Source organism: Barbatula barbatula, assembly GCF_947034865.1.
Source record: "Barbatula barbatula genome assembly, chromosome: 4".
Taxonomy (NCBI): Eukaryota; Metazoa; Chordata; class Actinopteri; order Cypriniformes; family Nemacheilidae; genus Barbatula; species Barbatula barbatula.
Window position 1 is genome coordinate 3,131,128 of NC_136768.1, and position 18,914 is coordinate 3,150,041.

General features: G+C 42.6%; 1 protein-coding gene and 1 long non-coding RNA gene across 6 annotated transcripts in view; both read right to left on the reverse strand.

Annotated features, from left to right (window-relative positions):
* Positions 1–656: 656 nt before the first annotated feature.
* Positions 657–1,500, reverse strand: LOC306893157. The gene is made up of 2 exons (XR_013786547.1): positions 1,424–1,500; positions 657–1,295 (listed from the first exon to the last, which is right to left on the reverse strand). It is a non-coding gene; the product is annotated as an uncharacterized lncRNA (long non-coding RNA).
* A 694-nt stretch (positions 1,501–2,194) lies between these two features.
* The window catches only part of wnk1b (WNK lysine deficient protein kinase 1b), a 58,981-nt gene continuing 42,261 nt past the window's right edge, over positions 2,195–18,914 (reverse strand). For 2 of the 5 annotated variants that reach the window (XM_079455245.1, XM_079455249.1), the window contains 19 exons: positions 17,896–17,982; positions 17,662–17,697; positions 16,882–17,022; positions 15,526–15,593; positions 15,236–15,392; positions 15,029–15,145; positions 14,785–14,892; positions 14,601–14,655; positions 14,365–14,508; positions 13,120–14,249; positions 12,554–12,634; positions 11,795–11,881; positions 11,391–11,427; positions 10,945–11,003; positions 10,370–10,854; positions 10,089–10,291; positions 9,681–9,881; positions 6,086–6,291; positions 2,195–5,983 (listed from right to left, as the gene is read on the reverse strand). In XM_079455245.1, coding sequence (XP_079311371.1) covers positions 5,639–5,983; positions 6,086–6,291; positions 9,681–9,881; positions 10,089–10,291; positions 10,370–10,854; positions 10,945–11,003; positions 11,391–11,427; positions 11,795–11,881; positions 12,554–12,634; positions 13,120–14,249; positions 14,365–14,508; positions 14,601–14,655; positions 14,785–14,892; positions 15,029–15,145; positions 15,236–15,392; positions 15,526–15,593; positions 16,882–17,022; positions 17,662–17,697; positions 17,896–17,982 — 3,747 coding nt within the window. In that variant the 3' untranslated portion in view covers positions 2,195–5,638. The remainder of the gene's footprint in view (positions 5,984–6,085; positions 6,292–9,680; positions 9,882–10,088; positions 10,292–10,369; positions 10,855–10,944; positions 11,004–11,390; positions 11,428–11,794; positions 11,882–12,553; positions 12,635–13,119; positions 14,250–14,364; positions 14,509–14,600; positions 14,656–14,784; positions 14,893–15,028; positions 15,146–15,235; positions 15,393–15,525; positions 15,594–16,881; positions 17,023–17,661; positions 17,698–17,895; positions 17,983–18,914) is intronic. The other 3 variants (XM_079455246.1, XM_079455247.1, XM_079455248.1) reach the window with 3 other exon arrangements.

The following is an 18,914-nucleotide window of genomic DNA, read 5'->3' on the forward strand; positions in this document are numbered from 1 at the left end:
GCTTTTTATAGTTAACATTTTAACGCCACAGTTTAAACCCATTTCAGTTCATTAGGCGTCGTTTCTATTAATATGTTTTATTTGATTTGAAAGAACTTTAAATAATTTATGCATTTTTATTTCAATTAACAAACATGTTTTACATTTATTCAACAACAACACTGATCCCTGGTGCTAAACTCTATTGAACTGTATGTAGACTAACAGCTGTTTTCAGAGCTGTCAGGAGTGTTTAGTTTATGAAATTATGGAAATGGATGACCTGTCAAAATGTTACTCGTAAGAAACCATTTACCAAGAGTGTCTGAATAATATTTTAAAAGCAACAACCCCAAAAGTTATGAGAAAAGGGAAAAGCAGGTAGGCTACATTGCTTCAAGCTCTCTTAAGCAACTGGTGGATATTTTGTCTAACAAATCAAACATTCCACTGGAGACTTTGCAAAAGTTATGAGTTTGTATTTTATGAGTTTATTGCAAGAGCCTTTAAAGCTGTATTAAAAGCAACCGGTGGCCCATCGCCTTTATAAACTTATATGACACATATTCCCAGTGTTTTTCTATCTCTTTTTGGTCCAATGCTTGCAAAATGTGTGGTTCTGAATAGGCGACCTCTAGAGGCGAAAAGGACACACTGCCCCAAAAGTCAACAGGAGATAACTCTGCATGTGTTTTTTATTTGAATTAAAACCAGTTTGCAGTAAGTACATCAAGATGAAAAATACAGTAGTATACTATAGTCAACTGTAATAAAATCACTAAATAGTAGTGCTTTTGTACCTTACCATAACCTGTTTGGCACAAACATATTTCAATGTAAAACAAGAAAAATGTGAAATGCACATATCGACTTGATTACTTGATTAGTGGAGATGATCTCAGAAGAGATTTACGCACTGTATTCATAATACAGATTGCCTTTAGATGCGCTACAACTGACATCATGAGTGCCGCTCTCCAGCTGTCTGGTACACGTGAACAATTCATCATCATAATTCATATCTTTGTCCCACACCTGCATCTTCAGGGTGTCACCGACTATACAATCTGGAAAGTTGAACTGTGCTGACCACCAGGGGCTATTATCACCTGGGCGATGTTCCGTCATCCCCCCAAATACATCATTGCACCAGACCTTCACATATGCATCGGCTTCGTTTCCAGCTGTATCGGCGCCGGAGAGGTTGTCGGCTCTTAAGCTTGTAACTTTGACAGCAGCGCTGGTAAACTCCAGATGTAGAGCCAACATCAGCATGGCTAGACATGCCAATCGAACATTGTACAAGAATGCCATGGCTGTCAAAAAATATATGGATTTCCATTATTGCTTGGTGATAATAAATTATTTAAAGGCATTTAGATACACTGTCAAATGAAAAACATCAATGCAAACAACTTTCTGCAAGAAATTAAGAACATCTTACCTTGTTGTAAGAAATGAAGGACTTTCTGCAAGAAACGAAAGACTTCTTTTCTCTGTTGTAAGGCCAACGCAAATGTGGACATTTGTTGATCCAGCCGTCTTATAAAAAGCCCAAAACATCTCTCTCAATCTACAGGTGGTGAAGTCTCATGCTTATCTGTGTTAACGTTAAGAGGTTTGCGTTCGTGTAACTTAACTGTAAGCAACATCAAGGTCATGGGTTTGATTGCCATGAACTTGGTGACTTGTTTAGATGCACAGGACCTTGAAGACAATGTTGACGTGTCTGCAACTGCACAATTTGTTAATCAAATGACGATTTGTGATCCTGTCGGTTTTGTGATTTGCTGTTTTCTACATAAGATGAACACACACAGTGTTAATAACATTCTGTGATTTCTTTAATATCAAACATTGAAATCGTAATGAAACTAATGCTTTGCCAAACACCTGTGAATTTAATATTCTGTAGTTTTCTGGTCTCAATGAAAACGGCTGTTGCCAAGTTTTAATAACAATAACATAAGACACATCCAATCTATTTCAACACACTTTAACATAAAACCGTTGTTCGAGGAACAGACTGAAATGATAACTCTAAAGAGTCGGGGTTAGGCTGAAAAACAAACAATGCCAAGTTTTCCTGTATGAGTGAGAAATTTAACACAAGGTCAACTTTAAAATAGCTATTTAAACTGGGACATTCAGGATGAGGTCCATATGTAACGGACATCACAGAATAACAGAGAAGCAGAGACGAGTCATTTTTATTTAAATGACTTTTATTAAGTTTACAAATAAAGGTAACAAATGCTGTTTTATTGGAGAGCAAAGCACAGTTTTATATGAAGCTTGAACGTCCTATACTTAGTGCAAAACATACAGTTAAACTTGCCAATGATTGCCTACATGTTTACGTTTGGTTTTGTTTTATGTAACTTTTTTCCTTTAACATTTTGTACAATGTTAAATATCACTCGGAGAAACACTGAATGAAGTCGCTAGATGAAATCTAGAGACAAAAGGCAAAACGAGCAGAACTTATATTAGTACAAAACAAAATAACTTAATGACAGGACAGTATTAAGTAAACATTGTTCTGTTGTATTTCGTTCCACAGGACAGCGACTAGACAGTTAAACAAACGTTCATTTCGACACTTTTGAGCGGACCTGTATGTATTTTCTGTATCTTGTATCATGCAAAAATTCTTGTATCTACGATAAATTTCTTGACAAAACTGAATCGGAACTGAAAGTTTTGTTTTGAAAGCATTTCTCAAAAGGATGGTGACGGGGAAAAGTTGCTGTATATAATTTACAAAGTTTAGACACTTCTCTGGGGTTTTGTTAAACTGGGAACGGGGTGTCACATTGTGAATCTCGTTTAACATGGTACGTTCTGCACTGCAGTTACATTAGCGCCCTCTACAGTATTGGAGGGCAAATAACACTTAAGTTTTGGAATGAGGACATGGCACTCACAAGGTAGTCGACGGATTTCATTAAGTCTGAACACTGAGCAGGAGGGACCGCTTTGTCAAAAACCTTTTGGTTTGTTCACAGTTTCAATGAACCAGCGTAACGGTGAATTAAATTCCGGGTTAAAAACAAGAAAAACAGGTAAAGCGGTGTGTACAAAGCAAAAACGATCTTTAAAACAACTGTTATTTAAATATAAAGGAAAACAGAACCATTCGCGGCAGGTGAAAACAGATACTGTACAGCTGATTAGTGAAGTTTTTCAGTACCAGACGTTTCACTCAGTACACTAAGCAGTACGCAACAAATTGTAATCTAAGTCCATTCAGTAGTTAAGGTGATGAATGTCTCCACTAAGTTCAACTGCACTACATTTTGTACCCATTACAGTCTTAACCTGACGAACAACATTTTAAACATCTGTACATTTGTTAATGATGAATTAGGATTGAAAGCATTTACAAGAGTGATTTGACCGGCACTTGACCAATTGTTGCGTGACTGCTACAAAAGAGATCCCATAAGTAGCTACTACTAAGCCATAAACTATAAGGCCATTGAAAACTTATCTACGCAGCAAGTCTGAAGCAAAGAAACAACTGCAAGCGCTGGTCTGAACCAGAACTGTTTTGGCCGTGTCGTGTTGGTGAGTGTTGCTAACTTTTTCCACCTTTCTGCATCCTTTGCATCCTTCTCAACGTACAAACTGAGTTAACTTGTCAAAGTGCTTCTCAACACATGGATGGTGTCTAAGCCAGTTAAGCAAATAGGATATATTTAAATACATACAACAAACCGTCTCACGTCTACCAACGTTCTTTGCCTTGCATCTCAATCTTCCTCACCATCACAAGAGCTGGTCATGATGTTAACATGGCGGCACATTTATAGAAGGGTGCACTGGTGAAATGCACACTTATGCATACTAAGATCGTCTAAACTCGTAGTATTGAAATAGCATTTAAGCACTTCCGTAGGCACCCTGCCTTTAAATAATAAGCCACACCTCGTTTTTTTAACCAGATGATCTCAGCAGGTTTCTTGGTATCGGCGTGCATTACATACAACAGCCCAAGCATCAAAGCTCCTTTTCGCACACCGCCAAATGACTACAACTGCGCCATCAAATGGTGTCAGTCGTGGCCGAGCTAAAACGGCACTCATTCTGATATCAATATTCTGTAATGTACAAACATTCACCCTCTGTGAGGTCCAAACAACGGCACCGTTCAGACTCTCTGCAGCCTTATAAATCAAACCGCAAAGCAAAGCAAAGTAAAAAAGCAAGGCACTATAATCTTCGGAAAGCTCAAAGGACGTGGGCAAAAAAGGGAAAGTTTCTTCAAGTACATTTTTACATTTTACATTCACATTTTTTCGAATACACAAAAAATACAAAGGGGAAAACAAAAAGGTTAAAGTGTCTCCAATAAGTTGTGAAATAATGAAATAGCTAGCCTTACATCTCATGAACGCTAATATCCATAACCCTCAAAATTTCACGTTTTTTTTTCTACCTTTAGTTTAAACGCATGTTGTCCAACAACATTTATAATAATCACAGTGTTTCAACATCAAAAACTGATGAGTAAATACAGGTCCATACAGAACACAACCTTTTCTCATTTGACTGTCGCCAACTATTATAACTGGCCCCCAAAATGCTGCCAGGATCAAAAAACCTGTTCCATCCTACATGTCACATCTACCCACCCCAAATAAAGACAGCTTGAATGGTGACCACAATTTCCTGCCATTTACAATAAATGGGTAGACCTCTAATTCACTGCAAAGGGGGCCATGGGTTTTGACAGACAGACTTGCGCACCAAAAGGAACAGATCTGTTTATCTAAACTTTATTACACCATTTCAGGTCGCCTTTCGGTGTGGCCCGATGAGAGAGGTGGAAGAGGATATTAAGCATGTGAATGTGCTGCAAAGCATGCTGGAAAGCCGTAGTATTTTGTATCACAAACCCCGGGGTAGCTTAAAGGCCTCTGAAAAACAGAAATCTCCCTAACATTTGCTACACAAGGCCGGCTCGAAGGGCGTAAGGGAAGAAAACCAACCCAACCCAACCAAACGAACAAAACAAATGGAATCATAACCCTCATAACCCAATTTAAAAACAAAGTACGATCTGTACACAGATTTTCGTTTTATCAAATGAAGGACACTTTTTGTGTTTTAAAACAGGGTTTTTTCCCCCACCATTGTAATTATTGCATTTTTCATGGCATTGCAGCAGAGGGTCGAGGGCAGGGGGAACAGGGGTACGTGGTTTGTCTGTCCGTCTCCAAACCGGCTTCCGTTTGCTGACGATGAGCGAGTGTGAGGAGATAAAAGGCGAGACAGCAAACCTCAGTTGATTCAAAACGGCCTGGATGGTGAACGATGCCTTCGCTACACACTTTGAAAGATGTTAAACCATAACAATTGTCTAAACTGTCTGTTTGTTGGCCACGTCACATTGCATTTGTTTCGTTTCATCCCATCCTGTGTCTGGTTGGGCATTATTGGTAAATGTGCAAGAGGATTCTGCAGGTGCATCTTGGCATCTTCTTTCTCCTCATCTGCATGGTCTTACTCAATCCCTAAACCATCCCAACCTCTCAACGCTTTCAGACAAATCTGCAATGCAATAACACATTCCAAATCCGAAATCAGCCCCTGCCTCTTTCTCTGACCGTCCCCTCAACCAAAATCTTTCGGCCTGGCATGGCAAGGCCCTGCACTATGTGGTCTTCAGGTTGGGTCCGCCGGGGTGGCTGACTGACTTTTGCAAAGTGCTGATGTGGTAGGTCTGTATTGGGGTGGGAACTGGTGGAAACTGGCCCAGGGGTTGCGAGGAGGCTAGTAGGCCACCCTGGGCGTTCGGTGCGGAGCTGGCCCACTGGGCGCTGTAAGGTGCAGATGGGTAGCCGTACTGCAGCGTGGGACACAGGGAACCCTTCCGGGTCCCCAGAGAGGTAGCAGGAGTGTTAGGTATGGGTGGGTGACCACTCAGAGTCGAAGTGATGCTTGGGCACAGCTGGCCCGGAGCCGAGTACTTACGGCCCATGTTGGCAGGAAGGACCATCTGAAGAGAGATGGGGAAAATACATTTTAAAAATGCTGGCTGTTTTACCATCATCAGTGGCCCTAAATGTAAAAAAAATCTAATTCAAATTCAGGTACTTACATCGTGACTGTGGCCCTGAGGGGCCGGCTGTTGTTGATGTTTGTTGACTCTCTTGCCCTGGGACAGGTTCATAGCATCCCTGGCCCAGTTGTCCACCAGCTTGTGTAGTTCGTCTGTGAACATCCCCTTGCAGCTCTGGGACTGAGAGACGGAAGGCTGGTTTTGATTCGGACCAGTTCCCGCCACCGTATTGGTGCTGCTCGTCCCTGCGCAGAGAAAAACGACAATGTAAAGAAGTCATTTGAACCGACGTCCCACAAACCCACAGTTGACGGCCACAGACTACATCGAAGTGTACATGTATATTTTCATATACATAAGGAATGTAGGAAACAGAAGTCATGCCAGTGAGGCCCTATGGAGCACCTGGGTGTCCGCTGTGATGCTAAAGTGACAGTTTTATCACTCTGAATCCAGCCTGCAAAACAGGGCACCATGAAAGTGTTACAACAGCATCTCAGGCACTTCAGCTTTTTAAATGGCCTGCGTTTTATGATCATGCTTGCCATGGTTGTCATTATGATGATATGTCTACTACACAAAGAGGTTAATTCAGTTTTTTATTCATTTAAAATGTATATGTACAGTTTTTGGATATAATCATAGAGTTATAAATGTTATGTTCCAAGTTTTAGGATTAGTATTTGGGAGAAGAGGTACGAGTGGGTACATTTAGACTATACGGTTTACTGAGCACTTAAAGAGACAGTTCACCTAAAAATAAAGACTTCAACACTCATCCTCATGTAACCTCATTCTTTCTTATTTTCAAGAGGTTTAGTCAAATGACTCAACTTCTCTCATCCAAAAAAAGGAAATCCACTGTAAAAGCAGTGTACAAGGAAGACAAAGCTGTAGTCACTATTCACTTTCATTGTTTGATAAGAGCAGCGGGAACAATGTGATTCATAAAAGAAAGAGATAAGGGTGAGGAAATGACAGAACTTTCTGTTTTAGGTGAACTGTTCCGAAGCAAGATGAAGCAGACGGGCTGAAATAGATGGGTTAAAATACCTCAGCTCCTTCGTAAGACACATCACTGTCATGACGGTCTTTAAACAGACCAAAGGAATCATGATGTCTCTAAGCTGTCGGTTTCAGTACGCACATTTCTCAAAAAACAAAGCTGAGGCATTTGATGTGAAAGTTATATAAAGCTCACAGACAAACACATTTTTATAAATCGAATCTTATCATTTCAATGATGCCCACTGGCAGTATATGTAAGACCTGTTAGGACAGCAGACAAAGCCTTTCAGAATGCAACAAAAAAACGGGCACGGCACCACAACAGAAGCCCCACAAGGAACTGAGAATTCTGGGTAATGTAGTCCAGTGCAAGCCATGCTTAGAAAGACAGGCACACGCTTTTCCCTCGAGTGCAAGTGCTGGGCTGTAAAAAAGAAAATAAATCTACTCAAAGCAGGGACAGCAGGCCTGCAGGGAGCAGGATAAGTTTTAGGCAAAGTCCTACTGGAATGATGCAATTCTGCGTACAGTGCAAATGTAGTCCAGTGTTCAGCCAGTTTTATTGTCTCTGTTGGTCTGAAATAAAAACAACTTTGTACTTACGAATATAACACGTGTGAATTAAATGTCTTTTAAATGTTAAAACCCGAGCACCAGCACCGTTTCGATGGAAAAGTGGCAAGGAAAGCGCACAGTTCGACATCAGCATTTACTAGATGACTTCCATTCACTATGTTCACCATCTCTTGTATTTTGGCCCTTGTAAAAACCTTTTCTGTGAAAATCTGAGCTACGTTGACTCAAATACACTGGTTTGTGCATTGCACCCTTTTAATGCGTGAGAAAGCCAATCCGAACGGGACAAGAACGTGCCAAGAGAGAGAGAGAAATGAGTTTAAAAAGAATACAGATGAGCACAGAAAAAAAAAAGAGTCTGTAGGTTTGAACTGGCTTGCGTGTAATGGGAAGAGCATCGGGTGGTGAGATGTTTAGAAAGAGTGCCATTGATTTTCTATGTGCAAAAACATATATGCAAACACATTCTATAAATGTGGATTATCCAGTTTGAGATGGTACAGAACCCAACGATGTGTAAATGCTCTCTTTCATTAAAGGTGGGGCCCAGAATAATGTGCGTTTTTTCACGAATGAGTTTGGATTTTAGCCAAAGTGTTTAACTAAATATATTTAACTAAGAATATTTATTCAGAGTTTTAACTATGAACGAAAACCTTGAAATACAAATATGCACCCCCCTCAGTTTTCATGTTGGAACTTATGCAGGTATTTTCTTATGTTAACTTATATTTGAGAGACAAAAACACATTACATGCCACAGGTATAACACATGAATGGGGTCATCAGATAGGAAATGCTCAAGTCAGCCTGAGAGCTCTGACAGGACACAAGACGAGGGAGTGCAGGAGTGAGTGACGACAGGAGGGAGCAGAGAGTAAAGGTAAAGGGGAGGATGTATAAAAGAGAGATAATTACTACAGAGCTGGTTGCAGGGGCAGACTTTTTTCACCATCTTCCCTGAAGCATGGAGAGAACGATGGGATTGAGAGAATCAGTGTTACAGTAACTCGACATCCGATACAATGCATTATGGGAGTGCATTTAAACAAGCTAGCTTAAAGTCTTTCTCAAAGCCTTGAAATAGTGTACTGCGTTTTGAAAGCAGTGAGGGTAAATGGAGGAAGGTGATCTTGTAGTGACTATACTGCATGAGGGGTATTAAAACGTGAGAACACGGTGCAAGTGTTTTTTGCTTCTGACTGCTAATGGAAACCATTGAGTCCGATCATACAGTAGCACCGGTGTCGAGGGACATGTTGCAAAACTGTTTGTGGTGGGTTCTTAACTGTATGTGATGTTTGAAACGTGTCTAGCAACATGTACGTGTCATTTTGAGATTCCTGAAAATCAGACAATCAGAGGCCTGACAAAATCAAGAACCAATCAAATGACAGTGTACGAAGGAGACAAAAGAAAAAGGCGTTACACACAAAGAGCCAAGCAGGGCGTACTCAGAAAACGCGTCCTCCTGCCACCTGGTTTGAAGGTCACTCTCTCCGACCCACAGCTAAACTTTAAACAGCCTGTGGTACAAAAAGAGGGAAAAGAGGGCAAGCAAGAAAGAGAGAGAGAGAGAGAGAAGAGATGGAGTAAGAGAGAGAGAAAAACAGAGTGTACACAAATACACAGTGAGAATGGTAACAGAGGTCAGTAAGCCATGAATTCCTAACAGATAGAGAGTGAAGGAGGTGAAGGAGGGGGAGTGGCGGCCCTGGGTGGGAGAGCATTGAGCTGCGCAGAAGAGGAGGGGAGAAAAGCACTCCCCCCCCACACACAGGAATAAGCATCAGCCCTGCAGCTCCATCCATATCAAAACATGCACCGTCTCAGATGGTGTCTCTCTGATATCCCCCGAAATAAGACCACAACGTTCCTAATAAATAAACACTGCAACATATGCAACTAACATGAAATCCAATTTCTCTCAATTGTATCATTTCGTGGTCTCCTCAAATTTGGAAGAAACAAAAGACGCACCGAGATCCCTATATTCAGCGAACGCATGGGGTCAAGCGGTGGACTGTGACGTGTTCGGCCTTTATTTTACCTTGCGAGGTGACGCACAAACTGGGCGCGGAGAGCGTGGCGTCGCTGGTGTAAGCGGAACACAGGTTCTCATTAGAGGGGGAGGGTTTGAAGGACTGGAGCAGAGGGCTGCTGCCCCCATCTATCATCCCCCCAGGGGCCAGAAACGCCTGCTGGGACGGGTACACAGAGGGAACGCTCTGCGCTGATAAAGTGCTGGCTGCTGAAACAACACACACACATAGAGAAGCGCTGATCAGAGCCAGGACGGAAGATGCACACAGACACAGTCATTCTGTTAAATTGGTGCCTTTTTCTGAAACGTACAAAGGTAATAGGGTTGACAGTTTTACAAGTCCGTTTTAAAAGGCACCTATTTTACAGAATTACCCTGATCCCAAGCAGGAGGCAGAACGGAGGGAGGGAATACCTGGTTGTACAGGACTCTTGCTGCTCTGCAAGCTGCCGCGGCTGGATTTGCTGTTTTTGCTCTTGGTAGGACGACGTCTACGGCCGGCGGGATTCACAACAGGTGGGTTGATCATTCCGGGCGGAGCTTTTCCCAAACGTGCAAACAGGGCGTCAATCTCTGCTTTCTGTCGGACGTACAGGGCCTGGCTTTCAATCATGTGCCTGACAAGGTAACAAAGAGATCTTCAATACCAATGTATCATCTATATCAAATCGGAAAACACAATTGTGAAAACATACTTCTCCCTCAGCCTGCTGACTTCTCTCTTAAAGTCCTCGTCTTCGAACTCTGAGTCATTGTCGCTGCTCAGGTAGGGGCTGATGGAGTTGTTGAGAGGCCCGGAACTCTGGGCTGGACCGTTCCCTAAGGCTGGATGGGTGTGAGGTTCCGGTTGGGGTTCAGGGGTCTGGCGGCTAGCAGCAGACGTCTCGTCCTGGGCCCTGTTCATGGAGAAACAACCCACTTTGGTGTCCGCCTCAGTAGTGACTTGAAAACGTCCGATGGTGGTGGGCTTGGGTGAGACGGCGTTCCGTTCGGAGAAAGCAGAGAGCCGATCTATCCTGTCTGTTGCATTGTTTCTGAGGGGAGAGGAGGTCCGGTGCAGAGTGTGCTCAGGGCTTGAGAGGATGGAGGAGGACGATGAGGTGGAAGATGATGATGTGGTAGATGAGTCGTGGTAGAAGGTGGGAGGCGGCGTGGAACTCTCATCAGGAGCTACTGACACCTGAATAACAGATAGAAAGAGTGAATCAGTGCCACATGGTTTAAACTTCCTGTTGCTAATGAACTTGTCATGCTAAATCATTTGAGGTACCTGGAATCGTCCCAGTTTGTAGCCTCCAGCTGCTGGCTCTCCATCCAAGGAAAACGGAACTGAAAGAGCAACATGGACGCAAACTTTCATTATGATATCTTCGTTTGTGTTCAGCACAACAAAGAAATCGATACAGGTTTGTAACAACTGGATGATGAGCAAATGATGACAAAATTATCATATTTGGGTGAACGATTTTTTTTGAGTCACTTTTCATCATAAAGGAATGCAAAACAGCTATCGGTCAACATTAACCTCAGGGTAAAAAGGTGGATCATTTGAAAAGAAAAAGTTTATCATATTTTGATGAAAAATTAAAAGATTTTCCTCTACGGAATACCATGCACCAATAAATCATTCGCAGTATAAACAGGATTGTGTTTTTGCAAATGTTGTAGGGTAAATGTCCATTTCAAGGTTTAATCTGTGAAACTGGCAGCACACACCTGGCTGTCCTCCAGGTGGCATCCCGGTGACGGAGCACTACAAAGCAAAACAAAGACGAGTGGAATTAAAATACAAACATATGTAGACACAGTCTACATGACATTTATTATCAAAAAAGTGTGTAAAACCTAACATGCAAGACCCAAGTATCTTAAACCAGTACGCAACTGAATATAATTTACAGGATTTCTCAGTTTTGACTGATGAATTCCAAGAACTCTAAAAGACGCCCCAACTGATGTCAAAGTAGCTAATCCTCTCTTTAAAAATTGCTGGAGATCTGAGAGACATTTTTTAATCTGCCCTGTGTGTATGGAAAATCTCTGTTGAACCGTTCAGTGAACTAAACAAAAGCAGACAGCTCTGGCGTATTTTTAGGTCAGCCCCGCTAGTGTGCTTGTACCTGATGCGTGGCGCTGCTGATTGGGACGGTCTCTGGACTCAGAGCCCGTCTCAGCTGGGCATCCAGATCCTCCAAGGGCTGCTGAGACTAAACAATCCATTTCACCAATTAGTCAAGTCCAGTTAAAAAGTCAAACAAAACGCTTATTGCTTACGGCAAGTGCGCGCAAATCCATCGGGGGACAGTGCATCTAATTAAATCCAGCATGAGACGGTCTCTTACAGTAAGTAAAAAGTCAGATGACCATTGCCTGGAAGGGCTAAATGCTTTTAATCCAAGTTAAGGTTTCCTGTCATGCTACAGCTCAAATTTGTATTCTAATTGGTCGCCTGAAACGTTTTGTATGGCTCGGCTATGCGCCAAGACCTTTTACACTAATTCCTTCTTTTAGAGGCAGATGAAAGATATTGCTCTGAATCTACAAAAATACGCAAAATTTAGCTAGAATCGCCTTGGGCAGAACGTGACATCTTCCCTTCTGCAATATAATATAAAATATGCATAACTTACTATTAACAAAAATAAGTAAGAGGGTTTCGTAACACTAATATGCATTACTGTATGTGAGCTCATGGTTTGACAGAATCCATTTATCCAAGTAGAAAAAGATAGAGCAGCGAGTTAGTAAGAGTCAAAGGTAATGCTCCTATCTGACCTCACTGGAAAGCAACACTAGTTTCTCATGCTCTGTGTTTAGCAGGAAACGATATCCAAACAAAAAAGCACAGCGTGATAGAGAGAGAAAGCAATAAAAGGCACCTGAATTAAACAAGGTCCTGGGAAGGGTGGTAGGTGCTCTGATGGCGGCGTGCCAGCCTGATCGGGGCCGACAGGCAACACCTAATGAATGAAGACGGAAGAGAAACTAAACAAGGGACGAACAAGTGCTGGCAGATACGTAACTCTGAGAAAGCAACACAAGCTACATGCAGCATACAAGAGCCAAAGACTCATGTTTGAGAGGTTGAGCTGTCCCCAAAATGTTATCTGCCTTTTGTTAATAATTACAAAGTCAGTTGAATCACATGCTACAGACGCACGCTTATATTCTCATGCATTTCGCCACTTATGAAATTCTGCCATGCATAAAATGTGATTAAAACAGACCATAACACGTTTTTATATTGTTAGTAGTTGAGAGAGTCAAGTTGATAATAAAAACAAGAAAAGTGTTTGCATTAAGTTACTGTTAACCTTAACTGTTTGTACTGTATAATATTTATTATAAATAGTAAAATATCATGATAGTATTTTCTTTCGGTCTTGAGTGAAATCTGAAAAATTTTCAGTCAAACTCTTCAACCATTAAATCACCCATCGCTCACCGGTAACCTTGACAACGGAGCTTTGGATGGTGTTGTCTGACTGTAGCCGACAGGGGTGGATCCATTACCCGTGACGGTCATCGGGGAGCCAGTTTGATGACCGGAGGTGCTCAGGGGTAAACTAGACGGGGGGAGGGGTGTACCACTAGGAGTGGCGCATGTGGTTGGGGAGGAGGTGCCGGGGACATTTGGGGTTGCAATGGGGTCAGAGGTGGTATCGGACTGGGCGGATGACGGACCAGACCCCAGGTCCATAAAGAGAGAGCGTAGTTTCTTATCCAGAGCTTGGATGTCATCAACGCCTTTTCCCTGCGGGTCGCTGTCGCAATCCACGCAATGAGTAAGGCTCTGGTTGGGCACCGTGGAGGTTTGAGGTTGGTTGTGCACCGTCGTGGGCTGTACGAGCGGTATGTTCGTGTTGACAGGTTGGAGGGTGGGTACCTGCGGCTGGGCGGCTGTGGAGGGAATTACCGTGGTGGGGATGGTGGAAGGTGCGAGCTGGGATGTTTCAAAAGCCGTGGTGGGAACTACAGTTGGCGTGAGTTGAGCAGTCGTGGAGGGGATGAACGGCTGTTCGGCACTGCCGCCTGAAACAGAACCCACTACATTTACAGGAGCCATTGGATTAGAGAGCGATGCGACCATGCTGGCCGGCGCAAGCAGAGGAACTGTTGTCTGTGGGAACGGTGTAGAGGCGGGCATGGTGCTGGGCTGACCTGGCACAGGCAGAGATGAGGGGGATGTAATAACACTGTCAGTAGGTATAGATGGCTGACTAGGAGGCAGAGGGGGCTGAGACATGGGCAGTGGATGAGTGGGTGTGGAGGTCATGGCAGAGGTTGGCGTCTGCTGAAGGGTAGGAGGTGGTGATGTTGACCCCGGAGGGTTTGTTGACACAGTGGGTAGAGATGCCGAAGAAGTTACTTCAGACACCGGGGCTAGTGGGGTAGAGACCACCGGGACAGTGACAGAGGGCAAAGGTGTTACAGGGGGCACTAGAGGGGGCATTGAGGCGTGGAGTATTGGTGGTGCAGTGCTGGGACCGGGGTCAAACTGGCCCTGGCGCATCTCCGAAAACGCTTGTTGCAGACTGACTGCGGACGCAGACATTGAAAGCCCAAGACCTTGCACTGTGGTCGAAGCAGATGAGAAAAAATACCGGATTAGGATACAATTGCATTAAATGTCCAACAGACAAACTTAAACCCACAATCTTGATTGTCTTATCTCTTGATTTACACTCACAGGATGAAGACTCTTGACCCACAGGGACAGCGGGTTGGGGTGAACTGAAGAACTTGTCTTTCAGCCTGGATTCGGGCACTGGACTAACAATAAACCTGCGGCCTGCTGAATGGACCACCAGGGCAGCTGAACAAGGCGGTATGCCTGAAAGAACAAGTGAAGGCGAGACCTCAGTCCTGACATAATATCAGCATGGGACATTAATCTGTTTTACATGCCAAGATCATAAACTTTGCCTTGTTCAAGGGGTGCAGAGGTGGTGGGCAGATTTTGCTCATGATCATTGACCGCCTGTATGGAAACATTTAAGTTGTTCAGACAATGTTGTTAAAAAAGTTTATTTTTCATACATCATACATGGTCTACAATGCAAACAATTTCATGCCTTCTCACACTACGATGCTATTGAGCATAGCTTACCTGGCAGCGTTCTCGCTCTACACCTTTCTCATCTGCTGTCTCTATGACCTCCCGGATCTGCTCGATGAAGGACTCACGCTCACTTTCTAGAATAAATTCGCTCTGAACCTAAAACAAAAAGGAGGAAAATGCTTGAAATAGCAACAGAAAATGTTTGATTCAGTCTTGATTCTGTCACATTGTGTATAAATAGTTCAAGTTCATTGGGCATATCTGAAAACATGCAGGTGGTGTTTAAAGTTACCATTATCTGTGCAATTTCCACTGGGTTATCTCCATCCAAATCAAACTTAAACGTCACCATTTTTCTGTTGTGTGTTTCCAGCTGACATTCTGCAACTCTGTCACCCATGCTGGAGATCTGAAACAAGAAGGAGATGTTTTTCCCACTGTTACTCCTCACCACTATCAAAAATCCTCAGAAAATATTTCCAAAATGTAATAGACGTACGTTAAGGACATTGAGCTTGGCTTTAGAGGTCTTGTCGTGGCGCGAATTACTGCGCACTGATCTGCGCTGGTGTCGTTTTGCTGAACGACCCTCGTGCCTGCCGCCCGTTATGCCCTCATTACCATCACTGAGCCCAGATGCCACGTCAGAGTGATAACTGAAAGGATAAAAAACATAAATATCACCCAAGAGTATCCACTGTTTTGATGTGCTTGCAATATATATAAAATTGTGATTGTTTTATTAATAAACAATTACATATTGTGAATCTGGTAACTGGTGGACCTTACCTATCCACCGCAGGAGCTTGAAGTTGTAACAGCTCTGGTGTCAAAGTCTGAGCGATGGTGTGAGGAGTCTTAGACGAGAAAAAATAATTAGAATAGATAAAGGCACAAACCAGGCTGACTCTTTGTAAAGCGAAGGAAATAAACACATAAAAAACCCAAGATAGAATAACAATAAATACAATGCTGCAGGAAAAGACTAACAAATCAACCTCATCATTTCATTTCAGCTTCCCAGACAGATCGACAAAGACCGAAAGTTCATTAGATGACTGTAGCAAAAGACAAACGCAGCATTACCACTAGAAATAATCTCATTGTACCTGTACAATGACAGTAAACAGCTTAAATCCACACTGTATATACTAATGCGCTGAGAGCTAGTCGGGGGCTGGCAGAAGTCAGTTCCAGGTACCTGGAATTGGGTGTCTGCTGGCAAACATGGATGTTCGGCAGGGGTGGGGACTGTGGCCACAATGATGGTTGGCACTACAGGTTGTTGCGCTGCTGAGGACTTTGGTGCCGGCTGCGGCAGGGACCGCTGAACCGCAGTTACTGGAAGCAGCAATGAGGGCACTGAGGTCGGCACGCAGGGAGCATTGTTGCAAAGCTAGGGGAGGTAGCAGAGGGGCAGTACGATCAGATTGATGGCTGGGCAGATGGAGGACGAGCGGTGAATTTTGTTTTCTGGGGTTGTGCTGTGACCATTCGGTGATGGGAACCGCAAGGCCTGATTATGTGTGAGAGGAGCGGTGTCTCAATAAACCACAGCAAAAACAACAGACGGCATGCCTTGGGGTGGATTGAGGATTACATCGAACGCAAGCAAAACAAACATCGTTAGCCAAACAGTTATGAGATTAACTTAGCAGGGGCTTCTTTCTAAGTGCATAAAAGCTGTCGCTATCAAAATCAAAATGTTACAGCACAATACATTAAACTATTTATTTATTTCAAAAATGGACTTTTGAGATCAACCCATGTGTACAGGCTTCTTTGTGGTGGAATACAACACAATAGTCACAATGTGATCTGGGCTTCCAGGACAAACAGGTTTTTGGGACGAAACATCATAGCATTAAACAAGGCGGACTCATCTTCAAACAACATCCAAATAACATCCATGCAACATACACAAACAGCATGCTTTGAAAACACAGCACACAAGCTCATCTGAGAAAGAATGCCACAGAGTCTCAGATACAAAAAGGTTAAAAATAGAGAGTAAAAATTAAAATGGAAACAAAAACTTCCACTGAGGAAGAGACTTTGGTATATATCAATTCAAAATGAAATGGCTTTCACCATCTGTGCGGGAAAAAAAAGAAACAGAAAGTAGGAACTTGATGTGTGTGTTACCTGCGTCTGGGAGCCGGTCTGCACCTGCGTCTGGGAGCCGGTTTGAACCACGGTGCTGGGAGGCTGTTGGGGAGCTTGCTGGGGTACAGACACACCAGGTTGGGGAGCTGGTCCAAGAGAAACCTGCTGCAATACAGGAGCCTAAATGGAAAACAGAAGAGCCAGGCACGAATCTTCATTATTTTACTCTTTTAATAATACTGCAATGCTGGGAGACTCTGAAGAAAAACATAAGCCTATAGAAAACCTGTATTTTAATGCATCATATGCATTTTCCATGAATGTGCTTTCTCTCCTCTCTAAATTGTGTCTTGATCTCTCTTAAACGTGCCCCGTCATGTCAAACTACTTACCTCAAATGAATATTCTGGGGAATATTCCTTTAATTTAATAATTTAGCGCCACAAGACTTTATATATGTAATAATTTGGGACAACTTTTCAAATTGCTTTCATCTACTAAAAGACGAGTCGAACTTATTTACTGAATACAGAACACTTGAAACCACCATAATCAACTTTATGAATAAACAGAATACACACCTAAACTTGTTTCAAACAATCATTCTCAAATTAGTCTGTCAAGACAAATGTTTTAAAGACCCAGATTTGGTAATACTCACATATAAAAGCTTCCACAATTCAAACAGCTAAATACTGTGCAACATTTCAAATTCTGTAAATAGTAATGAAATGAAAAAGAACAGCAAAGGAAACAAAAATTCAGGTAAATGTAAGAAAGAGAGAGTAGGCAGAGAGAGGAAATGGGTGTTTTCTCTACCTGCGAAGGGAGCGCTTGGACGTAGTAACCTCCATACTATAAGAAACAAATACAAGACCGTGTAAGTGAAAGACACCTCGATGTCCACAGCTTTCATACGCAGGAGAGAATCCAGAGCGAAAACAAAACTCAAAAAGGTCTGAAGTGTTTAAAAGGGGAGTGATTGGTTTGCCTTGGCTCTCCATTTATGCCAATGGTGAAGGGAAAGAGACAATGTGATGAAGGAAGTCTTACCTGCTGAGGAGCGGGGACGGCCGATGGAGTGCTGCAGGAAACCAAAGAAATGGAACTTGTGGACTGCGGAATGGGAACCTGCACCTGCTATGAGAATTGAAGAAATATGGAAAAAGAGAGAGAGAGGCAGGAGGGAGAGAGAGGATGGTGGTGGTGGAGAGCGGTGGAGAGATGAAAAAAGAAAGTCAAAACCTCATCTTGGCTCCATCATAAACAAAACTATACAACTTTAAAATACTGACTATTCATACACAAAGCGTAAACACTGAGTAACATCACTCATGGTTCACTTTTTGTGTATGCCATTCACATCTCACGATTAACTGACAAACAAACATCAGGGTGTTAGCCAGGGAGTGAGTAGGCTTCATGCACGTGACTCTACATGTACTCTGTAGCTTAGGTGAAGGTTATACCAGAACCCAGGGAAGTGCCATGCGTGTGCTGTAGTTTGTTTAACCGAGGAAGTGTTTCCTAAAAACACACTGCTGGATTTGACCCTTATACTTGTCTTTCAACTTCTCTATGATACAGACAAGTATAGTTGCTCCAGACGTAGATCACCTTACCTTGACATTATATCAAATAATCTACTCATTATTAGTAAGAAGCTTAGAAAGCAGCGGGAAATAATGAAATTCAAATAACAATGGTGTAAAAAGATAAAAAGAGAAGTTGGGAAAAGATGGAGTACAGAATGGATCTGCGGAATGACATTGATACATAATGCCAGCCTTCTAAGGGTTAAAAGTTGACTTCTTAACCAAAAAAATGAGTCGATACATTAGGCTGTATCTCAACTTGTCCATCACAAAGACAAAATTGAAATGATGAAAATCACTAAGAACCGTTTTAACCATTTCCAGCCATCTATAATGTAGCAAATCTAATAAAGCAGGTAGTAAAATTCAACAACAAAAAAACTAATTTTTAAGAGCAGGATTAGAGAACCCAACATAAAGAGGCAAGCAAACTGTCTAAACCCCCTTTGTGTAGTATGTCTTGTGTATTTGGTCATA